Consider the following 26240-nt stretch of genomic DNA (forward strand, 5'->3'; position numbering starts at 1 on the left):
GGACAATCGACAATTTTCTATCTATACCCGAAGCATTTCCATTTCGTTTTGCAATTGAAATTTAATTTTGATAGATTTTCGAGTTGCATTTTTTGGCGACTCCTGCCCTCTCGGTGTGTCTCTCCAAACTCCCTTTTGGGTCTCGCTTTCGCGCTCTCTTGTGCTGTGATTTGTGCCCACTTGTGAAATGCTTTGCGTTTGCACTTTTTTTTTTTTTTTGCACATTTCGAATGCGCACGTGACCCATTTTAGAAGATATTTTTATTGCACAGAAAGGGAATCAGAGAGACATGGAGTTGGAGTGAGAAAGTAGATTGAAATGTAATCAAAAATTGCTCGGCAAATGCAGTGCCAAAGTGCAGCAAACTTCAGCCCAAAACGCGTTTTACAAGTGCTTTTCGAGTGGGTGAAAAATTGAGTGAAGCAGTTAGGTATATATATACATAGATAGGTAGGTGAATGGTTGTGTGGGTTAGTTGATTTTATTGTCACCCTCAAAAAGTGCTGATGTCAAATAAGGGTATTCAGGTGATTTGATTGTGCCATAAAGCACAATAGGCTTAAATGGGGATTACACTTGTGAATCTTTGCATTGACCTTAGTTTATTATATCCCATAAAGTACTGAGAACTTTTTTTTTAAACCCAAGAGCTGCCCCTTCAAAAGAGATGGACCCTGAATTTAAAAGGATTTATCGCTCATCATCTGTTACATTTGTTTTTGACAAATATTATTAGAATTGTGTGGCTTATTCCCTAACAACTTAGTTATAATTCTAATATGACAGCCTTTTTTAGAATAATCTTAAAAGTATGCAATATAATTTTTACACTTTTTCAGGGAGAAATTGGTTTTTGGAATGTCCCATTAAGAACTTAAAATTGTATGCTTGTGACGCATTTATAACGAAATATGCTGGAAATCGTGTTGCAATTGAGTAAAACGAATATTTTCCATTTCACAGGCTATGCTGCTAGTGCTGTGTAAAAGCTTACTGAAAATTAATTAAAGCAAATTCAAACATGACACGGACACGCACACACCCATGCGCTCTCACACACACACACACATACACATACACATGGACAAGGACATGCATAGGAGAAGCAAATAACAGAGCTGCATACTAATAAGCATGAGGCTTTATAAAGGATTCACCGCTTTTGCTGCTGATGCTGCTACTGTTTGACCATACTCTCACACCGCTTTGGCTCCTCGGCTTCAGAAAGGGACTGCAGGGGGCAGCTGTCAAGGATGACAACGGTACAACAAGCCATTATGAGGGGCATTTACACTTCAGCTTTATCTGGGCTTAAGATTCAGAAAGGACTCACTAGAAACTCCCTAGCAAAAGAGCTCATAAGCTGGCCGCAAGGGGCTTAGAGGGCCCAACAAAGGACTCCTTGGCTCTATGACCTGACCAATCGGACATTAAAGTTTGCTCACATGCCACACATGCCAGATGCAACCTAAGACTCTTCTTCTTCATCATTTTTTGCTCTTTTCCATGTCATCTAGTTTTGGTCCTTTTCGAAGTGAAGCTTTAAATTCTTTTGGGCTATGCAAATAAATCCAAGTCGTGGCCAAAAACTCAATTTCCCTCAACTGCAGGGCACCAGATGCTGCTGCTGCTGCCTGTCCGCAGCGTGCCATCGAGAATGTCTAACATGTGGCAAGTTGACCCCTTCCTCTTCCCCACCATTATCCCCTCCACATTGAGGGGTTTGTCTGACAAACTGTGAGAGCTGGTGCTTTCTATTTGTTTGCCTGCAAACACGCAGCGCACTGAAAGCAAAGAAGGAAAAAACACGCACACACACACAGACACATAGTCAAAAAAGCACGAAGGACGCAGGACTCTGCTGAAAGCATGCACTAGGCTCTCTTTCGGTACGAGAAAAAATGTAGTTTACCCTCCACCAAAAAAAAGAAAAGAAAAACAACAGAAATATAAAAGAAAACATAAATGGGAGGAGCAACAATTGGAAAAATATGAAATAGGAAATACTCTGCGATTCTTAAAAGGGTATTATATGTAGTCGATAAATAGTATTTAGCTATAGATCCTAAATTTGACGTAATCACACTTCTTTTCTCTTTTTACAATTATAAATATCAACTTTTTACTTCATCTTCTTAAACCTTATCCACAGAATTCAATAGATATTCGAGGGGTTTATTTTGATACTCTTTCCAATCTTGAAATACGTTTTTCTGCGCACTGAGCAGTGCAGCACACGCTAAAACCAACTCGACCCACGCCACATTGCATTGTAGTAGGTCCGGATCGGAGGGTTTGAGTTTGGTCTTGGATTTGGGTATGGGTATTCGGTTTAGCATTTCGTATGGGCTAAATGGTTTTAGCTTCTTGTTTTGTGGGCGAAAAATGGAGGTGGACTTTGTCGTTCGTGTTCTCATTGTCGTTGTTGTGTGTTTATTTGTTGGACACATATGTCTCGGGTCTTTTCGTATTTCGGTCTCGACCTATATGCAAAAAGGACAAATAGTGCATAATCCCCAAATGCAATGTGTAAGCCGAAAATCTATATGTGGGACGTTAATATGCAAATTCAATTGTCAAATCAATGGCAGATAAATTTAATTTACTTTATGGCCTCTGCTTTGATTGACCAAGAGTCCGTGTGACAGTCCGATGGATTGAAGTGTCACGTTTGATTGCAATAATTTATATGAGGCAAGACGAGATATAAATACACAGAGCAAGAGAGGTTATGGATGGCCAGTATTAATGGACGAAACTCACAATGGCTGACTGTCAGAAAACTAACCCAAGTGGGTCAGGACTAGAAATGTGTCAACATTTCGTAAATATTTGTGTTTTCCTCCTTTTTCTCCTACTTTTGAACGACCAACATCAACATCAACAATCGGTCACGATCACTTTGGCTTTAGTTATTGCCTTTACAACCACACTCTTCTCACTCACTCAATGTATCGAATGTTGGCTCTTGTGTTGATTTGACGTGACTAATGGGTCGTTAGCCCTGTGGCCAGTAAGTTGGCAAAGAAAGAAGAATGAGGCGAATGTTTAGCATGTTACAAATTGCATAGTTCGCTTGGTTGAAGATGTTGCTGCCAAGGCCATCAAGGACTTGGCCTAACAATGGATGGTGCGTATATTCTGCTCCAAGATGTCAAGGATGAAAAACAATGAATGTAATAAGATAACATCTTATCTCTATTGAAGGCTTTTAAGAAATTTTAGTTCAAGTTCACATCAAAAATCACAGTTTTCAATTGTTATACTAAAAACAATTTCTTACGAAATCACCTTTCATTCAAATTACTTGAAATTTAAAAAGTATAAAATTTATTTAATATTTTAGTAAGGGATTTGCTTACTCTGCAGAAAACTGTGATTCCAATAAAGTTAGAATTCGACTCACCTGCAATGAGAAAGAGATGCAAGATATTATTAGTTAAACAATTATTGTAATGGGCCAAATTAGGGCGAATGCCATTGGACTGGCGAACAAAACTGCAAACTGGCATCACCTTTGTCATTTTTGGCCAATGGATTTGCTTATGGGATTTTGGCATCTGTCTGGCAGCAAAGAAAAAAATTTGCATATGACATCATCGCGGAGCAAGAAAAACCAACAAAAAGCAGAGATAGAGATAGACGGAGAGAGAGATAGAGCGATTTGGTGAAGAAGAGGGTAGAGAGAGAGACAAAAAAGAAGTCATCGGCAGCAGCCGCATGTCAAATGATTTGCAACTCTGTGCAAATTTATTTGCCTTGCAGTTGTTGTTGGCAATTATTAGTTAGCAGGTCCCACAGCAGCAGCAGCAACAGCAGAGTGTCTGTCTGTCTGCCAGACAGACTCTTCAGACCCAGACTCTCTTGCCCCACGGTGCACACGAAGGCCAACACTAACAACAGCAAAATGTTTGCTCCGTGATGATGCTGAGATTTTTTTTCTTTCTATGTAGTTGCTTTGGGGCTGATTTGTTGGAGTTTTGCATTTCGTATTTTGCATTTGGCAATTTGACGTTGATGAAGTGATTAACAAAAGCAAAACGAAAAAAATACTAAAGCCAAAGCATTTGACTTTTCTGATATCGTTTAGTTTATGAGGCAAACCCACCCTGCCCCTTACCCCACCTCGACACCCACTCTCATGAGGACAGGTAGACGATGATGATGGAGAAGATGATGCTGCTGACTGGTACACAGCAGGTGCAGCATCTCAATGATGCAGAATGTGAGCAACTGAAGCGTATCGCAAGACAATGTGAAGTCGAGTTAGTGTTGCACTTGGCAAAGTATGCAAATTATGCTGTCAGGCAGTATTGCTGCCCATCAAGGGAATTTGCCGATAGCTTGAATTATAAAATTAATTTTCAGAGAATGCATAGCAAGCAAAGGATTTGATTTTCATCGTAAACTGCACTCCTAGTTAATTCGTCTACACTGATTTCAGGCTAATCAATCGCAATTTATCCCCTACCCGAGCAATAGAAGTCATGTTCTCCAAAGCATAGCCATTAAGCAAGTGTTAAATTTTGAAATTTAAGCTATTTTAGTTTTTGGCTGAAAACATTTCACTAGTTCCTGCTGAACTTTTGTTGATTTGGCTTAATCCTAAATTGCTTAAATCAACTAACTATTTCGCATCATTGGTTAACATTTTTGATTGTTATGAGTTAAGATACGAATAAAGTAAAGAATTTTAAACAATTTAAATCTATGGTCTAAAGTTTAACTAGAAACATTTTGAATTTGTTTAAGGACTAAAATAAAAGAAGATTTCTGGGTAAGTTTTTCAAATTGATATTTTAGCCGTACCTTTGTGCTTTTTGCCAGTTACTAAAGTAGACAAGTTATTCAAAATTCGAGAGACTTTTCTTTGTAATAATGCCTAAAGTAACAGAAGACAAACCTCTTAGAACTTAGTCACAAAACTGAATTTATACACTCATGGCCAGATTAATAGGTCTGCGCTTCAAGATTGAAAAATTGTCCATATACCAATTATATGGCGAGATCTACGATCAGAAAACTGGTTCTCGAAGATTTTTGGTAGTATCATGAAGTAAAATAAGTAAGTCATTAGTAATACTTACCAGGCTTAAGGAAATTGTTTCTACCACAATATGTTATATATCCACTTTTTCAGTTGGCCAGAAAAATAAGTGTGATTTATTGATCAAAATATATAACCATGGTGCAATATTTTACTAGTATTGTGATATTTTTTAATGTCTTGAATATTTGCAATTATTTTCCATAATTTGTTCCTTATTTCTGGGTACAAACGACATTGCTTACCAGCAGGAATTCAACTTGGGTATGCCATTTCAAGATTTCTTTTCCAAAAGTTATGTTCTATTAGGAAAACTAGACTTCATAATTGTTTTTTAAAATTCTTTTTAAAAGTTTTTTCCAAAGTTTTACTTTTACACTCAAGGGCAATGACAAGGTGTCTGGGTATTGAATTTAGAACCAGCCACGTCGCGACGTCTTTGGCAAACTCGTTAAAGACAACTTCCCAGTTGAAATCTTTAGAAAAAAGCTCCACTTTCTTGACAAAATAGTATTGGTATTACGGCTTTCAATAAATTGTACAGATTTGGCCAACAATATGCAAATTAAACGATTATGGTAAAACAATTTCGAATGTCTCAGAACATGATATGTTTTTGATGTGAAAAATCTAGAAATTTGTGGAATTTCCAGCAAATAAATAATTTCAATGGGTCTAAAAAATAAATCAAATAAAATAATTTCAAGTTTTTACAAGATATGCCAAATGACATAATATTGTACCTTTCTCCAGTCACGTAATTGAAAGAATTTGATTCTTATATCACACACACACACACACACACGCACACACAATAGACATTCTACCATGATCGTTGGTTCACCACCTTGACCCCATTATCTATTAGTAGGCTCCATAGTTCCGCGCCTTGCATTTCAATGAGTGGAACTCAGCCGCAGACAAAGCAGAAAGAGATGGAGATGGGGTACATCATCAGCAAAATCAATCACAAAGTCGGCATCTCTATAAAGCTGAGCTTTATGGAAACACAAACAGAAAGGCAGACAGAGAGAAAGGGGCAAGAGGCAAGACGAGAAGCGATGACAACAACCAAAGACATGTGTTTTAAGTTACAAGAAATACTTAAAGAAAAACCACTGCCAATGCATTCAGCAAAGAGATTCAAAAGATATGTACACACATCGTCTTCTATCCCCTCTCTTCATCATGCATTTGCCTTCTTTCCTTGGCTTTTGCTGTATTGTCTGACAAACAGTTTTCTGTCAGATTAACTAGCAAACTGTCGTTGCAACTGTGTGTGTGTGTGTGTGAGTGTAAATTCCACCCACTAACCCGTTCTACCACTCCCAGCACTCCACCACTCTTCTGCTATCTCAGTTTTGGGATGATTTATAAAGTGATGAGGCCGCAGAAAGACTTCGCGGTATTCCAAGAATTCTGCACCGCATGTGTGGTATATATGCTATATGGAAGAGGAAAGAAGAAGATGAAGAAAACACAATCTCACACACACACACACCCACAAATTCTAATAAAGACATTGAGCTTTAAGATTGTTACCCGTGACAACCAAAGAACCGATGCTGTTCCTCCGAAAACAGCAACCCGAAAAAAAAGCACCAAGACTCTGGAGAGCTCCAACATCGAGACGTCGCGACGTCGACGATGACGACAATGCCAATTAGTTGCGCGAGAATTTATATTGCTTTTTTCGGTTAGCTGGAAAGTAATTTCTTGAAATTTATATTAGAAGCAGCTATAAATTATGGGACCCGACCCGAGAATCTGCAGAAGCAATCTGCAGTGGAGAACCAGCCAAAGAGCAAGAGATATGGAGGAGACAAAGATGGTAAGATAATAGAAGCAAAATTGTGCAATTGAAAATTGTAGTAGCAAACAGATGGAAACAAAAACGGAATAAATGGATATTATACACATTGGGCCAAAGGCCTTGAAGGCGGAAAGAAAATGTTGGAGAAGGAAAAGGAAAAAGATGCAAAAAGAAGAGGGAAACCAAAACGGATTGCCAATAACTGGGCATGGCCAAGAGGACCCACAGACACAATATGAAAACCTTCTAGTGGAAATTAGCTAGAAAATGTCACAAACAGCAGGGGAGCAAAAATGTAATTGCAACTGCCCCTTTGACTTGACATAGAGCAGACTATCTATACCAGTAGTAATTGAGAAATGAGCATTTCAGCTTAGAGATAAAGATGAAGTAGGTCAGCTTCCTGAGTGGCAATTCCTTTCTAAATCTGTCATCAACATATATATACAGTGAATTCTTTCTTGACAGACAAGTGTATTAAGCAAATATTTTCTTTAGCCTCAGTGGTAATAACATATTTGCATAGTTCTTTTATAATTCAAACACATTTTTAATCTAAATACGTTTTGTTGTAGGATTACTTCAAAGAAACAGAATCCATGATTAGATCATTCAGTTCCTTTCGTCGTAGAATCATCACTTTTGCAAACATATGTACAATTAAGTTCTTATATACTATTATAAGGACTTTATTAGGTTACGATTAATAAGAACCTTGATGTAAGTCATGGGTTCTTGAGCCTTACAGCATTGATTACATCCCTATATCCATATTGCTTATATCGCCAATTACTTTTTAAAAGGATTGACTGTTTTTTATAGAAAAAAAAAGTTTAGTTGCAAAGTAATCGATTAGAAACAGCTGAAAATAGTAAACTTACTCCCTTAACGATGCTTAGAAATTGAAGAAAAGTGGCTATTTATTCAAATTTGAGACTTTCAAGTCCCACATCCTATTGTTCTACGTTTATCAAAGTAAATTACTGCTTCTTGATTATATAGCTTCTTAAAGATTATCAGTATTCCAGGGATTGTTCCATTAGTCCTTACAAGATTTACTTTAGGTCTATAGTGCATAGGCCTAACAATATTAACACTACGATAACGATAATTTCAATAATTTTGAATAGGTAGATCAAAATTTCCATCTAAGTATTTGCAATTTTGACTGCAAAGAAGTGAAAAAGTTATCCAACAAATTCAGATCTTTATATTACAATACGGAAATTTAATATAAATATGGACACAAACACTCGATTTTTCCAATTAAGACTTAGTAAATCAGATCACAAAAATAGAAGAGCATTTTAAAGAATTCTTAAGTTTTGCTAGCTTTTCTTTTTTGATTCGAATGACATATGAAGTGGACAAATTGCAAAACTGAAACGATTTACAATTCCACCTGATGACTATGCCTTATATAATAACTTTTCTTTGTTGTTAAAATGTTAAAGATTTGCTTTAACTGGTTTTTAATATTTTATGGTCCCATGTCAACTCCTTTACAATGCTCCAAAAATTGTTCAATAAAATCCATTTAGCCGAGTTATGTTTGATTTATTGATCCTTTAACATTTCAATAGCCTTTTGCCTCACTGTTCACCTTAATTATGGTTCGTGTCATTTTGGCCAGTCAGGCTGGCGGAAAAAAAAGAGTCAAATCAAAGTGCATTTTTGACAGTCTAGCTAAATCAATAAACATAACTCTCGGAAAAAAAAAAAGTCCATTGACAAGCGAGTCAGCAAGTCGTGATTGCGGCACTTAGCGGTCGTGGTTGGGCCCCCTCGCCTAATGGTGATCTCTTGGAGGTCTGCAACATTTGCATGTGAATGCGGGGCCTTAATTAATGTCGTGGATATTTATGACTCAATTTCTGCTTAAAACGAAACTTATTGATAAGCAGCACCACAAGAGAAGCCCCAAGCGAGAGAATGACCGAAAGGCAGTTGGGACAGAAGACACATCATAAATCTTTGGCGACGATTCAAAATTTATGACATTCCAACAGTTTTTAGTTGTTGCTGAATGGCAAATGTCAAGATATCAAATAAATTGTCCAATTGATTCGATTTGGCATTAAAGGAAAAGCCCAGTAGTCAGTCAGTCAGTTGTTTTTTGTTTGTTTGTTTGTCTCTTATTCACATTTTTCTATCAATTTAGAAATTTTTCAATGTCTTGAGCCGCGTGCGGCGCCTTTTGAATTATGCATGAGGGAGAGAAAAAGAGACATGGACTTGGACGCGGAGTTCAAGTTAAAGTTGGCTACGGCGGATCCAACTGCGTTTGACATGCGGACAATGCATCAAGTAAATTTCATCAATATTTCATTTTGAGCATTTTGATTCACCCCCTTCCCCCATTCGCGTCATACATTTGTCAGCGTTTTTTTTTTTTTTATTATTTCTTCTTCTTTATTACACAATTTGATTTTATTGAGAGAGTTTTAAGGTGTTATAACGGTTATTTGATCAACAGGGTGTGTCCAAATAAAAAAAAAAAAAGGCAGCTGCATTTGTTATTTGACACTTTAACACTTTCGCTTTTCACCATCCCCCACCACCACCCCCACCCATTACCTCATTTGGGCTAATACCTATAAATTAGAAGACGATTTCATAAAGATCAAAAGTCTCTATCTCGACCATAAATTGGATTTATAATTAATTCTGGCATTTTTCTTAAGTTTACAACATTTCTAAAAACTAAAAACGAAACAAAGTCAAGGCCAGTTTCTATTAATAATTACTTCGAGTGCGTTAAGACAACTTCTAGAACTGAAAAAACCTCAAAATCCAACGATGATTCATAATCGAATGACTCAATCTGTGGCATAGGAGACACTTGATGGTATTTCAAGGTCTTTGGATGACTAGATGCAGTTTATTTACTGATAAGATAAATTCTGAGAAACCTGCAAAAAAGTTATAAATTATAACATTTAAGTTTTGTAAGATGAGAGAGATGATTTTCTATGATTAGCGAAATCAAAGAAAATTCTAATTTTAAGCCAATATTATTAATTGGCAACAGTTTAAAAAGTAGATTAGATTTTCTACCTTAACCAGTCAACGTTTCTTGAAACAAACTATGAAATCTGCCCAACTGAAATAACCGTAAAAAGTAGTTTTATTTGGTTTGACTAACAAAAGGTTAAAAAAATATTATTTCTTAGCCATGTACACTTATCTCATAACAAAACATTTCGGTTTTTAGAGATTCTGTTTCGGTTATATAGTTTAATATTCTACTTTACGCTACTTGAATTTAGACCAGTGCCGGATCTAGCCAGTGCGGGGCTAGTGGCAATTAAAGCCAAAAATTAAGTATACGAGGTGTTACTTTATAGCGATCAATAACAATTTACAAAGAAAAAGATTGTTTTGCCCTTTGAGATTTTTTAACATAAATTTTTGGCCAATCTGCCCATTTTCTAATATATAAACGATTTTAAATTTTAAACGGCATCAAACATTCAAAAATTGGAAAAGTTAGTTTTAGTTTTATACCAGAGTGCCGGGGCTAACTTCGACCGCGTCAAAGTTTGTATACCCTTGCAACTTTTTTGGTAACTCTTTCCTTACCTAATAGCAATCAATGCGGAAGAACGTTTTATCTAAAAAGGCTTATGTTTGCGAAAGAATGGCCTACAATCATAGGAAATAACGAAGATATTGATCAAAGTCACTGTTTTCCACCGATTGTTCCTATGGGAGCTATATGATATAGTCACCCGATTTTTATCAAACTTGGCACAGTCATTAACAGATATATTAAACTAACAAATGTTTAATTTGAAAGCAATCGCGTTAAAAGTAACGAAGTTATTTGCAAAAGTCACTGTTTTCGACCGATTGTTCCTATGGGAGCTATATGATATAGTCATCCGATCTTGATCAAACTTGGCATAGTCGTTTATAAGCGTAATAAACTCTCTAATATTAAGTTTCACGATAATAGTATAGAAAATAACGAAGTTATTGAGAAAAGTCACAGTGTTCGTGACTTTGGGGTTTGTATGGGAGCTATATGATATAGTTGTCCGATCCGGCTGAATTCGAGATATACAACGCCTGCAGTATATACAAGCCTAGGTGCAAAATTTCAGCTCTGTAGCTCTTACGGTCTAGGAGGAGTTTGCGTTGATCCAGACGGACGGACGGACGGACGGACGGACATGGCTATTTGAACTCGTCTCGTCGTGCTGATCAAGAATATATATGCTTTGTATGGTCGGAGATGCTTTGTTCTATGCGTTGCACACTTCTGACCAAAATTAATATACCCTTTTTGCAAGGGTATAACAAAAAATCACGATGTATACATCACAATGTTTCGCAAAATTGACAAAAAGTTTAGTTATCGCGTTTTTAATATTTGATATTATTTATACTTCAATTAACTAAATTATTGTTTATTGGCATAATTTGCTGTTGATTGACATTAGTTATAACTAATTTTTAATATCAACACCAAAAACGTCGAGATTGCAACTACATTTCGAGTATTAAATGCAGCGTCGAATGGTTAACTGCTTCGTTCCTCTCGCCTTTATTGGGTGTTGGACCAATCCAACAGCAGGGATCAAGAGCATCAAGGTCAGTTCTTTTTCAAATTTCTCACTTTGTTTGTAATCCAATAACCGCACACTCCTGATGCCAAAACATTGCCTTTATTTCACGCAACACTTGCAAGTGACAAATACAACAAACAAAGCAAAAAAAAATGAAAAAGGCGAAATGGAAAATAACATGCTTGTCAAAGAAACAACAGGCGAACGGCAAACAAAACAAAACCAGACAGAAAAAACAGTCAAACAATAAATCATGACCAGGCAAACGAATGAAATGCTATTCGAAGTGTTGCATGGTAAAATGCGCCAGAAACGACAAAAAATATAACGAAAATACCGCAAAAGATAAATTGAAAGCTATGCGGCGGAGTGTCAGTGGTCAGGAATGATGTTGAACAGCCCACAGAGGGAGGGTGAGGCGGAGTGGGACCGGAATGACTTTGCCGGGGAAAGGCAAAGGGGTTAGGCAAACACACACACACACAACTGTAACAGAGATTTTTGTGTCCAGGTTCCCTCCATCATCATGTCATGGTCGCCATGTGGGTCAACAAAACAACAAGCCAAAAACAACAAATGCATCTAAATTTAATGAAGCCAAAACTGAACTATTGAACTGAAAGGAAAAAAGAAAAAAACAACAACAACAACACAAACACTAACAACACTAACAAAATGAGAAACAGAAACACTGTTGTTCAAATATTGTCGATTGTTGTTTTAGCTAGTGTTTTTGTTGTTGTTGTTGTTGTTGTTATCTGTGTATGCATTCTAATTCATCAAACGAAACGCATAAATCAAACTTCAACGAAATAAAAACTCCATGTGTTTCGTTTGAAAGAGTATCGACAAAGAGATACTCTTCAACCCGATACAAAATGATTTAAGAATATCTCAGGACTAGTCCACTCAACTAAGGACAATAAGGCGTTACCTTGATATCCCAAGGATCCCTAAAACTAATTGCATTGATTACTTTGAGTCCTTCAATCTTGGAATACCTTTTAACTTTTATGTCTCGAGGGTATTAAACACATCAAATTTGATGGCATTCGATCAGACCTTCTCCCTTTCAATGTCACCTGCTGTGTTTTGGGTTATCATCTGCCTAATACCTACACCTGGCATGATAATATCTCTTTGGGTCTCTCCCCTCTCCCGTTCCTTGTGTCCTATTCACCCACATAAAAGGTCAAACAGATTGTCTGAAAAATGTCTTTATTGAACATTAAACATTGATGCATTGGTCATCAAACACAAAAAAAAGACAAGAATTTAACATAAATCTAAAAAAAAAAGACACCTTTAAATGAACCTCACACCATGGTGAGGACCATGTCTCTTAGCTCTTATGTAGGTATTTGTGTCAAAAAGACACAAAATTGCAAAACCATTAAAAATATTTAACAGCCGCGATTAGAAGTACTTGTAGCCCCGCGAACACTCCCAACAACCTGAGTGTCACCCAGTTATATATATGTGTGTGTGTTTGTGTGTGTAGTATAGGTGAACGGGGAAACATTGCTTCATATTATAAGAGAGCTTAAGATACTCTTTCCAAAAGCATTTAACATAGAAAAAAGTCAGAGTATAAAGTGAGAAAGAAACTTCAGAGAGCATCTGCTAATACTTAATGAAGTAAAAACAAAATGTAAGAAAAGACCATCAGAACCTAAAAGAATTCTCAACGAGTTATAAGTACTTGATATAATTATAAACTTTAATCTCAATATTTAAAATTGTCAATTGCCAATAGTGTTCTTTTTAGAGAGCCAATTAAGTTGAAATACTTTTCCTCTATTCAATCTATATAATATATGTCGGGGCGCTAAGACTGTTATTCACTTCACTTATGTTTTTATATAGTTTTCACTTTTACTATAACACCTTTTATTTGTAACTGTTTGGCTAGTTCTTAGGGGGGTTTATAAACTGAGCTCTCTTACTCGAGGCCCCCCCTTTATATAGAACCTGACCGGAAGACAGCTCTCAACATTTGTTGCTAAGGTTGCTTAGATGCTTGTCACCTTCCAAACTCAACTTTCCAAGTGTCATTCTGTAGCCGCTGTAAAGGTACATCTGACACACCTGTCAATCCATTGGAACTATTTAGTAGGCTTCGACTTATTAGTCACTTAACCAACACTATCCGACATATATATATTATCATAGGTGGATCCAGGCCTCTGGAAATTCGTAATCTTTTTACACACAGTACATTCAAAAAGTTCTTTGAATGATTCAAAAGACGCATTCCTGGGTTGATTGTTGCATACTTTAAGGGTCAAATTTCCCCTATTCAACAGCCCTAGATCCGTCAGTCACATTTTTTGTCAATAAGCCTAGTTTATTTGTTATGAAATTATAACTTTCTATTTATGAGTAAAGCAAATAGTTTGGAGAGTGATTTTGACCACGGCTACCTTTAACACCCATAGAAGGATACATTATAGAGTAATTATAGAGTTGCATTGGAGAATTTAAGTACACATTTCAGTCAAAGCCGAATAAAACCGTATAAAAACTTATAAGAAAACATTTTTACTCAGATTTTATCTTAATTGTTTTAGTAATTAAGGTAGATGGGTATATACTTTATATTTATCTGGGTGAGTGGCTCTCTCTTTTAAAATTATTTGATTTTAGTTTGGAGTCAGTTTACTAGGTCTTCTTATTTTACCTCCTAACTTCCTTTATTTATCAATGTTTTGCTTTTATTTTTTTGTAGTACTATAAATTGACTTCATCCTCAGTGAGCTGAAAGTCTGTTTTGTTCATTGCCAAGATTTTGCTTGCTAAAAAGTTAAAGTAGTTCGATAACAAATTCTCAATAATGAAGACAAATCGATTGTTTAGCTAATAAGGTTTCCTCTACGTCTTTGTCATTCGCCCCACAATTTCAAGGTCAACTGCAAGCGCCGAAGCTGCCTCTCCCTCTCACAATGATCATCAGAGATCTTCATGGGGGGGCTGATGAGTTCGCTTTGTTTGGCAGTCATCTTTTGTTTGCTTCTGTGAGGTCGCCTTGCAAACAGTTAAAGTCTCAGCAGAAGAGAGACAGCTCAGCTAAGCGCCTCCTGCCAAGACCTGGACAAAAGGCCAAACACAGAATGAATTTTGCCGAAAGGCAGCTTGAGAAATGTAAAAAAAAAGCAGTAAACGAACAAGAAATGGAATGAACCACAAAAAAAAACAGCAGGAAGGAGCCGCAACACACAACACACAAGACCAGACCAGACCAAACCAGATAGAAATGGGCAGTTAAAAGCTTATGGCCAACAATAACAACAACTAGAAACAATGACAAGTGCAATGCAATCACATACCATCGTAGGGGGCGTGGCAATCGGCATTTGGCATTTGTGTGTAAAGGATTTGCAGCAAACACGACAAATTGCACAAAAAAAAAAAACTTCTCAAAATCGCAAAAGGAAATTGAGGTGATAGCTGGGCTTAGCTTTGGCACGTGAGAGTATAGGAAATTGCATTTAAAGGGAAAATTGTTTACAAATGGAAAACAGACCAACAAAATGGCCTATCAAGGGAATTAACTGGACTTAACTAACAAAAACAAAAAAAAAAAAAAGGATTGCCAAACTATTTGTTAAATCTACAATTTTTTCCCATTAAAATTCATGCAAATGACAGAGAGAAAAAAAAAACATAAAGTTTGCAATTAAATGCAGAATTTACAGCAACAAAAAATACATTACGGCCATGTAAACATGTTCATTCATGTTCGAAACTGAAAAAAAGAAAACAAGAAAATGGAAAAAGGCAGGAAGAAGAGTTGATTCTGAAACGGAAGGGAATGGAACGAAACGGATTTGCCCGACATGTGTAACATGGTGGTGAAGAACGGGAGGAGTAAAAGGGGGAGGAGGTGTGTACTGTGGCGCCTTGTCATTCTGATGGCTGAGCGCCAACAGCAACAACAACAACGATTCACCTGTTTCGCCATTGTCTCTCGCCCTCTCTTGTGACTGTGACCTGCCTGCCTCTTTTTTCTCTGTTCTTCTTGTTGTTTAACAAGCAGCTGTACATATATTTGTTGTTTTTACTCTCCCCTCCCACCACTCGCCCCTCTTCTGCACTTCTTTTCGCCACTTTGCCTGCTGCTCAGCTGTTCATATTCTCGCTGTTTTACAATGTTCTCGAGTGTATTTTAATTTATTACAATTCAAGTTGATTTTAATTGGGTTGCATTTTTAATGTATGCGTAAAATATTTCAATAAGTACTTTCATAATTATTTTTAATAATAATTATGCATAATTTATGCTTTAATACTTCTTGTTAATAATTCATCACTTGACCAAGATCTTAACTTACTGAAATGAACAACAACAATGTCATTTGGGTTAATTAATATTTGTTCTACTTTTTAACTAAACAATGCAATGGAAATGCAAAAACATTACACAAATTGTATAAATGTCTTTCAGTAGACAAAAGTGCAATAAACTATACGAACATACATAGATTAAAAGCATAATAACTTAAAATAAGATTTGGATAGAGTCCTGCCAAGCTTTGATTAAGAGTATCCCCAACCGAATGCCAAAAGTAAAGGTAAAATAAAGGTGCATACATTGGATATTAATCACATAATGAAACAAAAATAGATTTTCAGTGATTTGAAAACCAAAAAAATTATGTTTGACATAGTCAATTAAAAAAGTGTACTTATTATATTCATCAAGCATGAAATTTTCTTTTCCAAATTAATGAATTTTTATAAAAAAAATGTTGAATAAAGTGCATTTGAATTTTTGTGATCAAGTTATTAGAAAAAAGTTGTGCTAATCTAAAGTCAAAAAAGTTAAATTTTAAGGGGTGTACTTATTATTTTCATCATGAGTGTATATGCAATGATATAACAGATCCGACAGATTCCAATTTTTATTGACCACTATCAGTACTCTCAAAATATTACAAAAAATATTAGTATTTAATGTTCAATAATTTTAAATTGTTTGATTTGAAATGTCTAGTAAGCCACCTCTAAAAGAGGTGAGAGAGATAAGATTCCAATGTTATTAAAAATGTTTTAAATTTAAGATACTTCTTAAATTTACAAAAATTTGCTATATTTACGACTGCAGAACGAAAATAATACTTGAAAACGAAATTAAATTAGCAACACGAATTAAGAGCTCATTTCAATGCAAAAATAACTATAAGATCTTTTCTCTTAAATATACTTAAAAATTATGATTCAAAAAGGACTTAATAATCCTGTATACTTTTTAAATGGTAAAGTGCGAGAACCAAAAACTCCGTAACCATATTCATGTTTTCATGTCATTAAACCCCAAGACATTGTATAATCTAATGAGGATGATTTTTTATATGCAGAGCAATCCAATATTGCTTCACACCATTCAATAACGAACTTGTGCCTGCTTATTGCATACTTTAAAGGGCAAACAGCCTTAAACTGTTTAGTACCCGATGAAAAGTGTGTAAAATGTCATTGAACCCAAGACATGTCGTCAATATAATCATGTGAACACGCTGAAAATGTGCTAATATTGAAATAATGAAGTAAAATGTTGCATTTGTAACGGTTAACTTAGGTAAATATTAGGTTGAGATGAAAACTATTGGCATATCGCCACATCGAGTTAAACATTATTTAAATTTTTGTACTAAACTTCGTATTGAATTAACATTTATGACATTTAAATTGTTGACTTCATTTACAATAAGTATGCAAAATAAAACTGAAATCACAGTAATTTCCATTTATAGTCCAATTCTACATTGAGATGCTCTTGAGATGCTCGGAACTGAAGTGCATATATAAAAGGCTAATAAAAATTCAGTAAAGTAAGGTCATTCCCCGCCCTCGTCTTCCCTCTCGTTGTCAGAATTCCCTTAACATTCAATTTTAGTTAACTTCTCCTGTTGATTCTGCCCCATCCCCACCTTTCGCCCCTCCATCCACGCCCCGAATCTCTTTGTCGAGAGCATTGTAGTTGCTTTTGCTCTGAGGGCTAATTAAATTTGCCCTTTTTGCCAAATTCGCTTCGAGGTGGTCAAAATGAAAGGAAAAACATTGAGAACTTTGCTTTTCGGTCAAAATTGGGCAAACGCATGTTAAACGAAAATGAAATGCAATTAAAAAGCTGACAACAAATGAATGGCAAGAAATAAAAGGCAAAAGCAAATCAAATGCAACAATTTGTTGTTTGCCATAGTTGGTTTCAATTAGTTAGCCCCCCAGCCGCAATGGCCAACACCAGAAGGCCATGGGGCATCCGGGAGGGCGGCGGGTTGGGGGTTACAGACATGGGCACAGAAATCAGCGCATACATTGTGTAAATATTTGACAGTAAACCCATCGAAAGAGAGGGAAAGAGAGAGAGGAGTAGTCGTTGTAATGGACGTTGTTAGTGTTGCTTTTGTTGTAAGCCAAAATGCAAACTGTATTAGTTGGTTTGCCCAGTCACCCAGTCAGTCTGTCAGTGAGACGGCCAGCAAGTTAGTTATGTCAGTTAGCATATGCTATATATCTACACTTGAAGAAATTAAGCAATAATGTTGAACTGTAATTCCTAGTATACTTAATTTTACTATTGTAAGTATAGAATATAGTTGTAAACTATTAACCTAACTATATTTTACAAGCACTGGCAACTAAGGCCTTAGGCTTAGACGATAACTTCATCCATACACTAGCCTGGGACTCGAATCTGGATCCTTCTCGATCCTAATGACTAACAATAAGACTAAGTTGCCTAATTGACTCGGTCACTTTGACAACTCATCTACCGATGAGTGTAGAGTACAATTCATAGCATTATGTAGAATAGAAAATTATCTATGTATTAAATTTTTGAGATCCCATAAAAAAATATCAAATATCTAGTCAAGTGAATTGCTAAAACATATAAAAGCATTATTACAAGAGGCAACTAAAGAGGGAAGAACTTTAAAAATAATTGAATTTTGTTGATTTTGATTAGATATACTATCTAAAGTCATCAAAGATGCTGAGGTTTAGCAGGATAGGCAAATTTAAATTTAAATTTATTTACACATATCTTAGTATATTCAGTTTGGTTTCCAGTTTAGTGATGGTATTAAGGCCATTTTATCAAGCGAATATTGGAAAGTTTAATTTTATTAAGATTTTTGGCAACTAAATGTACGTAAGCTTTTAGTTGGTTAGTTAAAAGAAAGATATACTAACAAGAAGACCCAATGGTAAAATAAGATTAATTAGCACAGTTTGATGAAAGAGTTAGCTTTTAGAATTCAAAACTGTCTGACTATGTATATTAGAAAACCATTTTTTATGTTTTATAGTATAAGAAGACACTTTTACCACAAATTAGTTGGTAATGGCTTCAATGACTTTTAAAATTAATAATACTTTACAATTTGTTTTAAAAAATGAACTAGTAATTTGATGATTTTAATATTTGATCTTCAGGACAAGTTCCTAACCTTATAGTAATACAAAACTTCAAAAGAATAAACGTTAAAAAACCAAAATTAAACAACACGATAAGAGATTAAAATTTAGAACATTTGTAGAAATAAGTTAGCGGAATTCTTTAAAAAAACAATCTTCATTCTTACAAAAAAAAAAAAACAATCTTAATTTAATTAGAATAATCAAAAACTGTAAAGATCTGGCCCCAGAGAGATGAGTTTATTATGAATATATTAGCCCTTTACTTAAGTGTTAGACCCAGAGGCTTAGGGTTCTTCAAATTCTCAATACTCTTGTTCGACATTTCAAATTGAAAACTTGAGAAAAATTCAGTTGATTTATTTCGTACAGATTAAAATAACACTTAAAATGTATTATCAACAATTGCCTATCTCAACAAATTGAATGGAATTTCTATCATGAACAAACTTTAATTCTACTCAATAAATATTTTTCATTTTTTTTTTTTTGGTTTTGAAATTGTTGATATTGTGTAGTTGAAATTTCTTTCCATGTAAATTGGCATTTATTCAATGGCTATTTGGCTGACCAAGCATCATGAAAACCTAAAATATGTGTGTGGTCATGGTTGGTCATTTTGTGGGCTCACAAACACACAAAAACACGAGCACACGCACACTTATAAACACAGAGGCAAATCTATGATTTTACATTGAACGAAGCCTCGAATGGGTCGGTCGGTCGGTCGGGCAGTCGGATGCACGGACCGACTCAGCTTGGCTTATCAGTATCTGCTGCTGCTGCTGCTGCTATAGAGAGCAATGTCATCATCAATGGGTACTATAACAATAGCTAATGACATCATTTGTAATCATCTAGAACCCCCCCAAAAAAAATTGGGTCTATATATGTACATATATGGAGGGCAATGCCAAAACAACTTACCTCATTATTATCATCATCGCTCAAACGGGATCTTATTAATGGGGTATTCCTGTTGCTATCTCTGAGGGCTTGGAGTTCCTTTTGATGTTTCTGTTGTTTCAAGTGATGATCATGCTCTATTTTATTCCATTTCTCTGATGAGAAACTTTCCACCGAATCGGAATCTTCGATTTCGGAGGTATCCAGCAAACTGTCATCCTTCTCCAAATTGGCATCGATGAGCTCCAAATGGGGTTTCTCAGTGGTCATTAGCTTATGTTTTTCCTTTTCTTTCTCCTTCTCCAATTGTTTTTGTTTCTCCTTCTCCTTTTCTAACTCCTTTTGCTTCTCCATCTGCTTTTCCTTTGGCTTATCTCTCTTGAAAAGCCAATCGAAGATATAACGCTTCGAAGACGTTTTATCCTGATGATTAGCCACACTGGGATGCTTGTTGTGGTTTAGAGAAGGAGTCACCTCATCTACTTGATCATAGGCATCGTAGTCATCATCGTCACCGTCATTGATGGTCTTGGCTGGATGATCTTGATTTAGAAGCTTCTGATTGAAGAGGGAATAGCGTGGCATATTGATTAATTCCGCATCGTCTTCATCTTCATCATAATCCTCCGATGAATCGCTATCATCATCATCATCGTCGTCATCGCTTGAGTCCAATTCTTGTCGCCAATTAGGAGCTCGAGTAGATCGCGGCTCAGCCCAAGATGGATAGATACCCTCTCGATCGAAATATCTACTATGATTCATCAACGGATGAGTGGTGGACGATAAAAGGGGTCCCTCCGTGGTTCTCCCCAGATGCAGAGAGGGCAATACCCTTTGCTGCCAGTTCAGGTGATGACGATTATGATGACGCAAATGATGCTGCTGTTGACCTTGAAGCTGTGGCCAGTTCTCCATTGCTGGCTTCGTTGGCGGCTGTCGATTGCCTAGCCTGCCAGTTGCCTCCTCCAGTTCGGCACGCAAGTGTTGCTCATGCCTGAGATGATGATGAGGCTGCGACTGATGATGATGACTACTATGCCCATCTGCCTCCAATTGAGCTGCTTGCAATTGCTGCAAACGTTGCTGATTACGATTCATCAGCGATGGCGACGATGTTGCTGCTGCTGCAGCCGGAGCTGTTGTGGTCATTGTTGATCCCAGCTGGAAGAACATAATTATTAGCAGCAGCTGCCCCATGCCGCCCCTTAATGGAGGCTTGGCCATTTGGCTTGGTTTTTCCTCTTGTTTATTGATATCGACTTAAATATGGAAATTAGTTTTGATTTTTGGTTTTTCTTTCACTTTTTGCCTTTGTTTATTTATTTTTTCTTTTGTTGTATTTCACTTTTTCAGCTTTTCTTTGTTTTCTTGTTTACAACATTTTTCTTTTGTTTCAATTAATATTCACATACATCCATACACACATACATATGTATGTGTGTGTGTATATATCCCGCTCATATATCAATCGCTTTTGACACTTGATGACACTTGTGAATGAAATGGAATTAACAAAAAAAAGAAAAACCACACAATTATTAATATGCTGACTGAAAATCATTATTGCAATTAATTTCTTAAAATTGTATTTCATAATCCATGAAATGGAAGCACTTGAAATTGTTTACATTTTTATTTTTTTCACTTTTTAATTTTTTCGTTAAGTTTAATTTGCATTGATTTTTAATGAATTTTCCTATTTTTTTTTTTTTTTTGGTTTTTGTTCTTTTAAATAATTTATTTATAAAAATTAAAAGAAAACATTCATTTATTAAAATACTATAAATGATTATTATAATTTTTCTTTAGCAAAGAAAATTAAATGAAAATTCAGAAGCTAAAATTATGAAATAAATTTAATCAGAAGCATTTTCAATAATTAAATAAAGTTTTTTGCTTTTCCTTTTTCTTTTGTATATGTATATCCAATAATAGAAACTGATTTTCCAAATTATTAGTTTTAGATTTCAATGACTAATTTAGACCAATGACTAATTTGGCACACAAATTCTTGGACCAACTTAATAAACACAATTGAAGTTTTTAAACTTTTTGTTAAAATTTCCACAAAATTAAAAAATTAAAAAGACAATGAAAATCTTAATAAAATTAAGCATTCTTTTAAAAACCTATAACAATACCTTAAGTTAATATTTCTTTCATTCTAAAAACAAACAAAAATTTTTAACTACTATCAACAGTTTTTCAAAAAAAAAAAATTGTGAATTTTTATTCTCTCAAATTTTATTTTACAATATTTTTTAAGCAAATTAATCATTTTCAACATTCCTCAAATATTTCTCACTTTACTTATTTTTAAATTTGAATGAATAAAATGTTGTTGTAAATATTTAAACAGTTTGTAAAATATTTTTTTAAATTTCATTTGTTTTTCTTTTCTTTTTAAAAACTATATTTTTCAAGAACTGCTGAAAAAATTTCAGTTTAATTTTTAGTGGGCTTTTTCAGTTAAGGAATTTTTTTCTTTTTTGTTTTCTTTCTTAGACACAGTCACACACCCACACTCACACACACACACATATATACATAATCTTTTCTTTTTTTTACATACACACTTGAGAGCGAAGATGCACAATTTGTGTGTTGTTGTTTTTTTCTTTTTTTGTTTATGAGTAAATCATTAAAAAACACTTGCTATATATTTTTTATGTTCACAATGGCAATATCCGTGTAGGCTGAGAAACGAGACAAAACACGACGAATTACAGATAAAGACTGAATCTGAAAATCTGATGGCCAGAAAACTGATGCGCAATGATGAGAGAAGTCGGGAAGTTCTGCAACACTTGCATCTAGCTTTTTACACTAGCAACACAAATGTTGCAATCCACAAGGCAGCAGCTGGCAACATTTACCTAAAATGTTGCTGGCAACAATTCATTGATAAGACAATACGAAAATTGTTAGATTCTGTGTACAACAACAACCAACATAGAAAATCGTTATGAAACGGCATTAAAGTGTTATGAACTTGATTCGACTTTAAAATAGATTTTAAAGTAGATATAATAATTATAACTCTGTAAATTTAAGTGAAATTTCGGCAGTTTTAATTTCATTTGAACCAGCAACAGAAATTGCTTTTAAAATTCAAGTTTTTACATTATTTGGGTAACGTATTTTAATGAGAAGCTATAATTTTTATGTAGTTTATTTGTAATTTTTACTGATATACTAAAAGTTTTTGTAAATAAATATAGTTTAGCTATAGACACTCCTTCTTTTAAATGATTTTGTTGTGTTTTTAACCAATTTTCCATATTTCCAAAACATAAATTAATGCCAATTGACATGTATTCGTTGTCATTTTTGAAACAAAATGGTCTGAGAACCCATTAAAAGTTATTACGTATAAATTTTTAAAACCTAAACCCACAAAACCAACTATTCTAACCACAAAAGGTTTTGTGGGCTGCGCAAAGTGATTGAAATATTTCAACAAATTGTTTTGAAAAACATAACTAAAATTGAATGAGAATTTCAATAATTACTTTGGGAGTTTGAAAAGTTATAATAGAACTCTTGAAATACCCCCACACAATTTGCAATTGTTTTTACTTAACCAACCTTTAAGAAGGAAAATCATCATCATCATCATCATCATCATCATCATCATCATCATCATCATCATCATCATCATCATCCTCTTCATCACACTTCATAATGATGTTGATTTTCTTGGCAAACGCCAACAGTTTTCCTATTCTTTCCACATGGCTGGGGCATGCTTCTCCGTTGGCTGTGTCAATGAGAGTTCGAGAGTTCTGCCAGTGACTTGCGTTGGTTGTTGTTGCTGTTTGCGGTGTGTGTGTGTTTATGTGTGTGGGCAGAGTCATCATCCATTACATAATAATAATGAGGCTGCGTATTTCATAAAAAAAGAAGAAAAAAAAAACAGAAAACGAACTTCATCTCTCCCTACCTCAAGCAATTAAAAGTTACTCAAGAACAGAAAGAGAAACTTGCTTTAACCAACCACAAGACAAATTGTAAAATTGTTTAAAGTGTGTGATTTCCATGGAATGTGGCAGAGGGAAACCAATGTTAAGCAGTTGTCTTATATGGCAAACAAATTTTCCTACTAATAACCATTAAAAAGGGTTTCATATCAGAATGAGTCACCCAGAAGATTTCCTGTGTGTTTTTGTGTGTGTGTGTCTCTTAGCATGATCATAAAAAATGTAGTCAGCTCCTATTCCTTAAGCATGATCTATGATAAAAGGGTTGCACACAGGCCTACACATGCAACATGCCACAAAATGAAGATGCGGCATAATGAAAAACGGAAAAAAACGAACATTTTCTTTTACGATCCCGTCAAATTGATTTTCGTTTGAAGCGTGCAAATAGGATTTGTCAAAAGCGATCACATTTTTCTTACTAAACGAAACCTTAACCTTAACTTAATTCGTCCATATATATCTTAGTATACATACATACATATACACAATTCCCCTTGGAGTCACCCTCCCTGTTTCCATCAAATACTTTCCCTTGAATGTGTTAAATGTTGTTTGATTGTTGCTAAGCCCAAACTCAAACACAGCTCGAATGGAGATAGTCCAAAAAAAGAAACACAGAACAAAACAAAAAACACATAGACACAGAAATTCGACATATCATGATGTTAAAGATAGTGAAAGGGAGGGGAGAGCTCTGTTCCACTGGCAGGAGGGGGGCCGTTAAGGTAGTAAGCTATAAAGCTATATACGTTGGAATCATAAAAATTATATTATGTGTGGAATTTAACGCTCAATTGGTGAGACGACAACAGTTGCATTGAGTCTTAATGAGGCTAAACTATTTTATAGTGAGAGAAAAAGAAATGGAAAGAAAAAATAAAAAGAAATTATAATCCATCTACTTAGAAATATAGGTTACATGCCATACATACATACATACATCAGTCATCATTCCATATAGCATTTAAAAGTTATTTCTTTAATTAACAGATTGCTCCATTATGGCTTGGTTTATATCTAAACTAAATCGCTTAAAGTTTAGTTGCGAAAAAAAAATGTAAATGTAAGTAAATGTTGAACTTTTATGTGATAAACAATAACAACAAAGGCAACAATCAATTGGATTTTTAATACATGTTTTGAATACTAAACCAAATCGAATCCTGATTTGATTTTTTACTCAAACTCCTTTCCAAAAACTGATTTCAAAAGAAACTGCTAATGAAAAACTCAAGCGAATAACTAATTCAATTGTTCACGGATGAATATTCACTTTGTATATTTTTTATAGCGAAATTACCGGAATTTTAATACAACATATATTAAAACACTTTCAAGATAGCAGCCAGAAAACTCAGATTAATAATTCATAGGGCAATTTATCTTAATCATAAATTATAAATAAAATTCCACCTGGTTAATTTTAATATTGGTAATCATTGCTAACTACTAACAGTTTTTTAATTAATTGTTTATCGAGATTTGTCAAATAGTAGCTTGTAGAAAGGAAGATATTGAGCCAGATAAAACTCCACCAGATTCTCCCTGATTTAGACAAACAATAGAATCTTTGCACATTACAAACACAATATTATTTATACATATATTAAATTAAGAGTTCGATTGTTAGAAAAGTGTGTCTATTGACTCATCTTGATGTAAGATTTAGCAACGTTAAAGATTTTTAAAAATCTGATATTGATCAAATTGTTTTTTTATCGAATTTGTCAGTGTAGAAGAGAAATATCAAATTAAAAGAATGTTTTTTCGGCCAAAAGTATCAATCATTAGTGTACTTTGATATTTCAAAAAGTTTTTTTTTTAAATGTTTTCTTGTTTCTTCCATAGTATCTATACCACTTACCTGATGTTGGTAACCTTATGCTCCAATTATTCGCCTACTTAATATTTATTACCTTAGAAAAATTTTTAATATATTTTTCAATGTTATTAAAGACACTGAAATCTTGGGGTTTAAAGAAAGATCTCATGAAGTTTCTCAATTCATTACCTTTTGATTCATGTTTGATATTTCGGAATGTTTGAATGTGCCTAAACTAGTCCTTAATGTAAAGGTTTACTCGATTTAATTTATTTTTATCAACTAGTGCGATGATTCTGCGTGAACTTTTAAGACTTTCACGATCAGAAGTTGGACATATTCAGAAATAAGATTTAATCTGACAAAATCACCCATAAGGTGAAATGGTATATTAAAGTCAGTTAAAATGTATGTAACAGGCAGAAGGAAGCATTTCCGACCCCATAAATCCGTCTGTCTGTCTGTCCGTCCGTATGAACACCTAGATCTCAGAGGCTATAAAAGCTACAGTAACCAAATTTGGTATATAGACTCGAGTAGTATATAAAGTGATCAAGTTTATTTTAACAATTGGCCACGCCCCCACAATTTTAACAAAAGTGATTTACTTACAGACTATTCTAGGTGGAGAGATTTTGTATGTGTAAAGACTGTTTAAAAATACATAAATGA

At 34.8% G+C, this 26240-nt stretch overlaps 1 protein-coding gene across 1 annotated transcript in view; it reads right to left on the reverse strand.

Annotated features, from left to right (window-relative positions):
• Window positions 1-22482, reverse strand: part of Pvf3 (PDGF- and VEGF-related factor 3) — a 76187-nt gene extending 53705 nt beyond the window's left edge. Inside the window, exons 1-2 of the mRNA XM_068284219.1 lie at window positions 22336-22482; window positions 19782-21253 (exon numbers count right to left, since the gene is read on the reverse strand). Of these exons, the coding sequence (XP_068140320.1) occupies window positions 19782-20987 (1206 nt within the window). The 5' untranslated portion in view covers window positions 20988-21253; window positions 22336-22482. The remainder of the gene's footprint in view (window positions 1-19781; window positions 21254-22335) is intronic.
• Between the last annotated feature and the right edge of the window lie 3758 nt (window positions 22483-26240).

The sequence above is a fragment of the Drosophila tropicalis genome, unplaced genomic scaffold, assembly GCF_018151085.1.
Source record: "Drosophila tropicalis isolate 14030-0801.00 unplaced genomic scaffold, ASM1815108v1 contig_302, whole genome shotgun sequence".
NCBI classification, from domain to species: Eukaryota; Metazoa; Arthropoda; class Insecta; order Diptera; family Drosophilidae; genus Drosophila; species Drosophila tropicalis.